Raw genomic sequence first — 8,651 nt, forward strand, 5'->3', positions numbered from 1 at the left:
CTTGTAACATGTCTGCATCTGTTTGAGTTTGCTCCATGTTGGAGAAATTTACAACGGGTATTGTAAAATTTATTTAATTTGTTTATAAAGACGTTAAATGAAGCATCAGCCATCTGGCGCTGAATTTACATTGCAAAACTCTGAACAATTAAGAACTATGCTGTGTTAAATGTTATTTTCAGATTCTGGCCTCATACAAGATAAGTTGTTTTGATATGGGAATCCCAATGGATCATTTGTTTAGTATATAGACCAAGGTACCTGTCTTTCACCCTCTTCTACAGGCAACAATCAAATAGGATGTGAGCCAGCTCTTCTACTTCTGCCTCTATTATACGGTATAGAATGGAATCTCCCATGTCTGCCCATTGTGTTGATCTGTTCAAATCTCACTCATATAGGTATCTTCCAAAGATGTTTTGGCAGTTGTAACTTCAAATAGTTATCTATTTGAAAAGTACGTTTTTATTTGCTCAGCCATTTCAAGTTACCTGCCTTACTAAGGATAGCTATATCTTTGAGTGTTTCTATATCCTTAATTCTTTGGACAGCTCTTTTTAAAAATCATTCCCCCTTTACGCAAGAGACAGGAAGACCACAGCTTCTTACAAAATGTGTTAGTTTGGTGATCCAGGGGATTTGTGATTGTGGTTTTATTTGATCTAGTAGACTTGGGGAGTCTGTCAGTCTCCATTTCATCAACTTTGTGCCAGTAGTTATATACTCTTAATTTTGGATAGAGCATGAATTGTATGAATTCCCAATTCAGCTCTAACTGCTGCAGCAGATGTTCTTAGATCTACACCTAAAATACATCTCAAATGCTGGGACCGTGTTTGTTCTAGTACTGTGGTTGAGTATAGATCCCAAGCTTATTCTCTATACAAGAACATAGGGGTAACTTTAGCTTTATGTACTTTAATTAATGGGGCTAGGGACTCTGGGTAACTGTGATTCTTTAGTTTAAGCAGTAAATTCAAACGAGCTTTTGCTCTAAGTATACTCTGTTGATGAAGGCAATCCAAGATCCAGTCTTGGAAAAAGTTATGCCTAAATATGCAAAGATGTTAATCTGTTCAATTGGTTCACCGTCTAATTTCCATCTATGTCTCTGTTGATGTTTTCCAAACACCATGATTTTTTATTTAGATTTACAAATAGGGAGTTTTCCTTGCAGTAAGAGCTGCATCTTCTTAATAGCATACATGAATACGATAATAAAATCATCAGCATAGAGCAAGCTGTTATAGTATGTATTTAGGATCATCGGTATGTGTACCATGGGATCCTTCGTTAACCTTGGCAAGTCATTAATATATAAATTAAATAATAATGGGGTCAGGATACACCCTTGCCTTACCCCTTTATTTATGTTAGTCAGAGCCCCATTAACCCCATACAGCACTCTTAAACAGGTACTTGTGTAAAGGGCTTTAGTCAAAGCCAGCAGTCTAGGTTCTAGAAATGTCTATTTACTCCATCGTACTTCTCTGTTTACCATATCAAATGCTGCTGTGAGGTCTATAAAAGCAGCAAACAAGGGTCTCCTCTCATAGGCATTTTTGGCAATTTGATGGTTCAAGACAAAGCAGTTACCAATGGTGGATCGGCTTTGTCTAAAACCTCCTTGTTCTTCTACAAGGATATGGTTTTCCTGTACCCAGATTTCAATTCTATTTAAAAGGTACCTAAGCATATATTTTTGCTACAATGTCAATCACTGATGGGCCTATAATTACTATAATTCTTTTTATTTCCTTTTGTATATATGGAGACAACTATTGCCAACTTCCATCCATCTGGTATATGTCAGGTGTTATTTATATGTGTAAAAAGAGCTGCCAGTACTGAATCCCACAAATCGGGAAATTTCTTAAAATAATTCTGCTGGTAAAAATCCTCACCTGGGGCTTTATTGCTCTTTAAGCTTTTAATGATGAATTGTATCTCCTTTTCTGAGACTGGTGGCCAAGAGGGAGGAGTTCTAGGGTTGACTAAATCACTGCTTAAAGACAGTTTCTACAGGAAGCAAACAAACACTGATAATTCTCCCAGTCCTCAGCAGAGATTGGTATATCAAATGCAAACCTCCATTCCTTTAGGACACCTGCTACAGAGTGCCAAAATATTACTGAGTTATGACTTTTGGCAGCCAACTCGAGTTCTGACCAGATTGAAATGGCAAAACTTTAGCTAGTAGAGAGGAAAAGTGCCCTAAATAAATATTTCTTCTTCCCAGAATATTATGAAAAATCTTGATTTAAATAGTGCTGAGCTCAGACCCTTCGTTTAATGATCATTTCTCCAGATTCTTAAGGAAACCTACAATAGTTACAAGGATTAAAAAAATGCATTATTAGTTTCAGGTACAGGTAGTCCTTAACTTATAGCTGTTTGTTTAACAACTGTTTGAAGTTCAAGCAGCACTGCACAAAGTGACTTATAACCAGTCCTCAGACTTACGACCACCATAGCATCCCCACATCATGTGATCAAGATTCAGGTTTTTGGCAACCAGCATGTATTTATGGTGGTTGCAGTATCCCAGGGTTAGGGTTAGGGTTAGTGGCTTTGATCTTGGAACGTAATTGCCTTCTTGACTTTTTTAACCCTCTTGTGGTTACCTACAGACTTTATAACATTTCGATAGAAGACACCAAAACACTAAGGTTTTAGTCTAAGCTGGGAAGTCAAAAACATCCTGCTGGAATGCAGTGGTAAACCATTTCTGTATTTCTGCACTGAAAGATTATTATATGAAAAAGAAGGAAATTAAATGGGCATGCCCCCATGAAGTTTCCAGAGCCTAAGCTCAATGCGAAGGAGACTTTTATTTTTAGAAACCATATAAACATGAAACATTAATTGGCATGTTGTCATGAGCTTAATTCATTGTATCTGGTCTTTCACTAGAAGAAAATCATGCCACGTCACTTGGCAGTGAAATCCTGGGAATTTCTGGGAGATGCAGAAATCAGCGGTATTCAATACTGACATTCAATAGAGGTGTGAATTATCCAGCCTGAAATAAATCTATTATTCACTCCCACAATAAAAACTAAAAAGCAGACATAAAACCAGCATGAAGTGTGCACTGAATGACTGCTTAGAAGAGAGAAAGAAAAAGAGAGAGAAACGATCCTTCTAACTTGGGGAATTATTTCGTAATTTATTTCAACATTGATATGTCATGCTCCGGGTGGCTTATAAATGTTTCTTTACAATAAAATACAATCTAACAAATCAGTAAAAAGCAGCATTTCTTTAAAAAAAAAGATTACATCTTTTCACTCACCCACCCCTTAAACTTCAGCAGGGTGGAGCCCAACTTCTACTCCAGTGCAACTTGCTTCATAGTTTAGGATATGCCAAGAGAAAAGTGAAAAAGTGATGTGGAGATTACAAATATTTTCAGCAGCCATTGAAAAAAAACACCATCTCCTGTTGAAGATTTAAGAGCCCCAGAAGGATTTCACTAAAATAGGGGGTTGATCAAGTGACCTACACCAAAGTTAGGTATTATTTACCCTGTACAAAAGTCTAAAATTTTCCATCAGCATGAACCCAAAGAAATAAGAAAAACCTTTGTTTAACTTTCTGCTCTTCAGATGCTTACAGAATTGATGTATATAAAAACCTGGAAATACTATTTTAGATCAGGTGATAAGCCTCTATAAGTGGCTACAGATGTTCAGTTTCTGCCTTAGCCAGAAAATATTTTAACAAAGAACGTTGTGCTACATTTTTATCCAAAAGTTTTTTTTTTCATCAGGTGTGGTGGATTAAGGAGATATAGGACAGGAGAAGCACTTGAGATACATTTCTTCAATCCTTAAAGACAGAAAAGACATGAAGTCTTATTAAAATGAAATTAAGGTGAAAAACAGCAGCATTACTTATAAAAGACAAGAATTGGGACTACATAAGACTGTTTAGAATTCATTTTCCAAATTAGAAATTCTGCTCTACTAGTTCCAAATCACAAGTTAAGTCACTTTAGACCCCAGATATGATAGTTTTATGCCTTTCATAAATTTATGCCCATCTTTCATGTATTTTACTTCAATCATGAAATTTCTTGTCTTGTTCTACCATTTTATGCGTTACAATGTCTTTTGCATCCCTGTATATTTTATATTCAAAACAAAGCAAATCCTGTTTTTCATTTCTGCTGAAATATAATTAGCACAGATGCAAGTTCACATTTTGCTCATTTAAAATAGCATCATTACAGCCAAAGGTTAGTACGGAATCCATTTCTGCTGTTACATTATATTGAGTTCACAATAAGCCATTTAGTTGCGGGGAAAGGAATTACATGTACAAATTATGTCATTTATTTATATAATTGGCATACCACATTGTAATACATTTTAAAAGTAAAAATAATAATATTAAATATGTAACTATGTGTCTGCAATCCCAAGCTGTCTTATCTCTATTTCTGTTTCTGTCTCCGTCTCTCTTTCCACCACCACCCTCTTTCTTATTAATCTCTATCTATCTATCTATCTATCTATCTATCTATCTATCTATCTATCTATCTATCATCTATCTATCTACTTACCTACCTACCTACCGTCTGTCTGTCTCTCTCTCTCTCTCTCATTTATCTCCTAATTTTAAGAAAAGAAAGGTTACTGCAGTGAACAAATGCTTTTAATGGATAAATATATAATTTGGGCAATGTATGCTTGATCTTAGCACTTTAAAATTCATGCATATTATATTAGCTAATCTAGAAAATTATTTAATCGGTGAAAAAAATGGAAATAAACATTTTTAAATTTGCTTAAAAATTTCAGCAGACTTACTCTCATCTTAAATGACAAGACATTGTATTTTTACACAGATGTAAGTCCTATATAAATTCAGTAGGAATTTTTTTCCCATGTAAATGAGGTAGGATTAGAATTTGAAGTTAATGTATTATTACTGAAAATAACAAAAGTGGAATTTTTATTTTGGGGTACACTCAATATAATTGAAATAATTTGAAATATAATTTCAAAATAATTTGAAATATAATTTCAAGTTCAATATAATTTGTTGGAGGCTGAAGGTGTAGAGACTTACTTTGGATAAGAACAAGAACTTAGCAGAGCATTTCAGATGAAATGTTCAATTTTAGTTTCTTTCCCTGATTAATATTCTCAGCATTGTAAAGAGTCATTGTGGACAATAAACAGTCCAGACTTCCTAATGAGAAAGACAGTTGTGACACTCATAAGGAAATTAATTATGATAATAAAGAGGAAGTTGATATTGTATTAAAGCACTATTGTCAAAAGACATAATCATTACAACAAATATTCATTATGTTGAATTTGTTAGAGCAGCCAAAAACTTTAATTTTGAGAAATTCAAATTTTGGCAAGGATCATTTTTTTCTATTTGTAACTGAGAAAAAAATTATGCTCAGAAGTCTGTATGTCAATGTGTGATATAAAATCTTGAAGAATATTAACAGACATGGAACATAAGTTAATGACACAATATTATTGTTAAAAAAAATTTCTATGTGTATTCAAATAGGTTCAGTATTACTTATTTTCTAATCGTAATTACACAATGATTAAAAATCATGTTTATATTGCACATACACTTTAGGAGACTGTTAAGCATATTTCTAGGTAAATTTCTAGGTGGTGTTATTGACAGATTGCCTACTACTTCCATAAACCAGAGTATATTCTCTGAATTCATTTTAGAAATCGCTTTACTTTACTTCATTTTATTTTATTACTCATGGAAGAATTTTTAAAATAAAATTTCCAGCATCTTTGTGTGGTGAACTATGTTAGCTTATGATCCCCTTTTCAATTAAAAGATCCCCATTATTTTGCAATCTGTGATCTACTTGTGGGCCTGAAAAAGAAGAAACTCAAGGCAACTTAGGAATTAAATGGTTTTCAATTGAACTGGACAGTTTTTTTACATATGGATGGGATGCAAATGCTACAGTTGAATAGCAATTAATTAAGCACCCTGTTTTTATTGTGAAATTAACTTTTTATTTCTTGTAATCTGATCATCCCCGCAACTCCCCTTTCAACATGACTTTGATGGAGTTGGATCTTTTCTGATCCAGAGACACTGGAGGGAGGACTAGTCAGTTGGAATGGATCTCCACAATGAAGGCAGAGAAGAAATTTACCAAGCAGCGTAGATGAAAAGAGGCCAAATCTTCTCTTTCTAGTTACCTGCTACTCAGCAAGAGTTATTTCCCCAGGGGGAAAATAAACTAAGTTGATTTGGAGAATGTCTGGAATAAGGGAGGAAACCTGCCATAGATGCCAATTGTTAATGTCACAATTAATATGGTTTCTCCATTCTGCACATTACAAAGAATTGGTACCAAAGAATTGTTCTAATCCACTTGAGAATTAGCATTTCTATTGATCACCCCTAATGCATGACCTGGGCATGCTAGCTGGGCAGTTCCTCTTGACTTCCAGATGCATCGTGGGGATGATCAGGTTGTGATCTAAAATATCTGAAAAATTATTCTAGTAGTTATAAGTCATGACTCATACCAGCTACAAGCAAGATTCATCTTGGCTTTCCTGTAGTGTCCCTCTTTGTTTACCTGTATCTCAGGTGCCTGTAGCCCTTTCCCTCTGTGACCCATTTCTGCTCTGGAGGCATGGCAGGAAGCCCCAGGAAGCCCCTCGTTGGTGACTGCGTAGGTATTCACGGTAGTTGCGTGTGAGCAGAGTGTAGAGAAAAGGGTTGATGCAGCTGTTCCCATAGGTCAAGCAGGTCACCAGATGATTGACAGAGATCTCCGTGTGGATGGGCAGGTGGGCTGCTGATGGGCAATAAAGGGGAAGGAGTTGCCAGATCCAAAAGGGCAAATAACAGGCCCAAAATGCCAAGACAATCACAAGGATGAGAAGGAAGACCCGGTTCTTAGGGGAACGTCCCAAGCCTCCACGGGTCTGTGACAGCCAGTAGCTTCTTGCTAAGCGCCAGTAGAGTGACCCAATGACTATCCCAGGGGCCACTATGCTTGTGCCAAAAAGGATGCTCAGGTATACCCTGTATTGCTTCTCACTCCAGGTGGGGGAGCAGAGGCGACGCACCCCAGCTCCATTCCCCATTGTACGTTCCTCCTGGTGGATCATGACCATCATGGGGAGGGCCAGAGCAAAGGACAGAAGCCAAACAGCAATGGCCAGAGTTCGACTGCATCGCCGCGCACGGCTGGCAGCCTGGAATGGGTACACCACAGCAGTGTAGCGCTCACAGCTCATTAGAGTCAGCAAGAAGATGCTGGCGTGCATAGTGAGGAGGTCTAGGCTGAGCAGGATCCGGCAGCCAGCCTCCCCAAAGGGCCAGTCCTTCACCAGCCCATTGTGAACAATGAAAGGGGCCGTCAAGAGGTACAAAAGGTCAGCCAAAGCTAGGTTAATTAGGTGGACATGCAGAGAGGAGGCCGAGGCTGAGGCCCGCACCACTGCCAGAGCATAGAGGTTGCCAGCCACACCGGTAACACACATCAGGCTCAAGACAACTCCCAGGACTGCCGCTGATTCACCTCCTTCTGATGAGGAGCCATTGCCTAGCAGTAGCCACGAAGAAGAGTTTGTTGATGATGTCATCATGAAGAAATGATCCAAGGTAAGCTGTTTAGAAGAATTTTTTAACATTCTAGTCCTTGGGAGAGAAATCAAGGAAAGTGTATTATCAATCTCTATTTCTCCTTATCAATTAAGTTGAATATCAAAGTCAATATCATACCACCTCTTTCCCTACTTTTTGGTCTACTGCTCCATCTATAAGTCTATCTGTTTTCCTTTTGATCCTTCCCATTTCTTTTTTTGCTCCATCCTATTGCTGAATTTCAAAAATTGGTTTCAGATTGTAAAGGATACTTTTGGAGGGAGTCACTTTCCCCCCATCTCTCTTGTATCTGAGGTATATGGTCACTACTTTGGATCTAGACATGAAGAAGCTTTTTTCTTCTGGTCCTCATTCCTTTCTTCCTTTCCTCTACCTTCTCAATGCCGGTGATGGCGCAAGGTCTGTGTGTGAAGAGGATCTATGCGTATCTGTCTGGGTTTGCAAATTCTCTTCTCTCGCATTCTTCGCACCCTGCTAATATTGGTATGTTGGGGTCGAACCTTGGTGCAGCTCCTGTCTATTCTGAGGAGCCTGTTTATTTCAACCCTGAGGTGGGATTTTGACAGCACGTCAGCGACAGGGGCTAAGGGGCGGGTGCTGGGATGACATTTAGGGGTCTGATTGGTCTGGAGATGGTAACAGACAGAATTTTCCCCACCTCCTCCACCCCAAACAGACGTAAACTCAGGGTCCAACTCCCTGCTGGCATAACTATACAACTTTCCATGGAATGATGCCAACAAGGAGAAAGAAAAAATAACCAAGAGATAGAAAGACAGAAGGGGACTGTATTGATCAATGGACAAAAGGAATTCACAGAAACAGACATGGAAAGACAGATCTTAGATGAAAAGGAATGAAATGAAAATGAACCATGACTTTTCATCTATCCATCTGTTTCCTACACTAAAATAAGGTGACAGACAGGCCTTCCATGTCCTTGCTGTTGATTTTGTTTTCATGTCTATTCCTTTTAATTACTTTCCCGCCACTAAATCATTTACATGTCAGATTTTAGTATTCCT

General features: G+C 37.6%; 1 protein-coding gene across 1 annotated transcript; it reads right to left on the reverse strand.

The window, feature by feature from the left end:
• Nucleotides 1–3,246: 3,246 nt before the first annotated feature.
• Nucleotides 3,247–7,607, reverse strand: LOC113421745 (urotensin-2 receptor-like). Its single transcript, XM_026682311.2, has 2 exons — nucleotides 6,590–7,607; nucleotides 3,247–3,831 (listed from the first exon to the last, which is right to left on the reverse strand). Exon 1 carries the CDS (start codon nucleotides 7,605–7,607, stop codon nucleotides 6,597–6,599), a length of 1,011 nt encoding a protein of 336 aa, XP_026538096.2. The 3' UTR covers nucleotides 3,247–3,831; nucleotides 6,590–6,596.
• Nucleotides 7,608–8,651: the final 1,044 nt, after the last annotated feature.

The sequence above is a fragment of the Notechis scutatus genome, chromosome Z (genome assembly GCF_049901735.1).
Source record: "Notechis scutatus isolate UNSWTSFEM ecotype Mainland chromosome Z, rNotScu1.2, whole genome shotgun sequence".
NCBI lineage: Eukaryota > Metazoa > Chordata > Lepidosauria > Squamata > Elapidae > Notechis > Notechis scutatus.